Source organism: Eimeria tenella, genomic scaffold (assembly GCF_000499545.2).
Source record: "Eimeria tenella Houghton genomic scaffold, Eth_scaff2146, whole genome shotgun sequence".
Classification (NCBI taxonomy): Eukaryota; Apicomplexa; class Conoidasida; order Eucoccidiorida; family Eimeriidae; genus Eimeria; species Eimeria tenella.
Window position 1 is genome coordinate 1,075 of NW_013541996.1, and position 507 is coordinate 1,581.

The 507-nt window shown below is 55.4% G+C and overlaps 1 protein-coding gene across 1 annotated transcript; it reads left to right on the forward strand.

The window, feature by feature from the left end:
- Positions 1 to 3: 3 nt before the first annotated feature.
- On the forward strand, positions 4 to 103 carry ETH_00035695 (uncharacterized protein; the record flags this gene model as incomplete). The annotated part of the gene is made up of 1 exon (XM_013374577.1): positions 4 to 103. A coding segment is annotated over one exon (100 nt), but the record flags the coding sequence as incomplete, so codon positions are not given.
- Between the last annotated feature and the right edge of the window lie 404 nt (positions 104 to 507).

Here is a 507-nt window from a genome sequence, read left to right on the forward strand (position 1 = left end):
CAGATGATTCAAGAAGGGGAACTCCTCGTTTTAGGCCGAAAGGCCTTTGATGATTCTTCCCTCTCCAACGAAGTTTGCTGCCTCAACACCTGGTGGCGCGGCGGTAAACCCTAAACCCTAAACCCTAAACCCTAAACCCTATGCTCTTACAATCGCCTGAAGGGGAGACCTAGGCTCTGGCTTCGGCTGCTCTCAACTCACCCTGGCAGACTCCAAACCCTAGCCCTTTCCCCCAAACGCTAAACCCTAAACCCTAATTCGTGTTTTGGGCTGCTTCAGACTTCACCATGGATGTTACCGTAGAAGAAGTCCTAAACCTTTCTCTAAAACGCTGCCCCTGCTTTAGGGGCCCCCTGGGGGCCCCCCAGGGTACTGGGGGCCCCCTGGGGGGCCCGCAGGGTACTGGGGGCCCCCTAGGGGCCCCACATTGCTGCGGGCGCCAATTTCTATGCACGAATTGGAGAGTTCGTACCCTTATGCAGATGCTGCAGGTAAAACGCTGTTTTA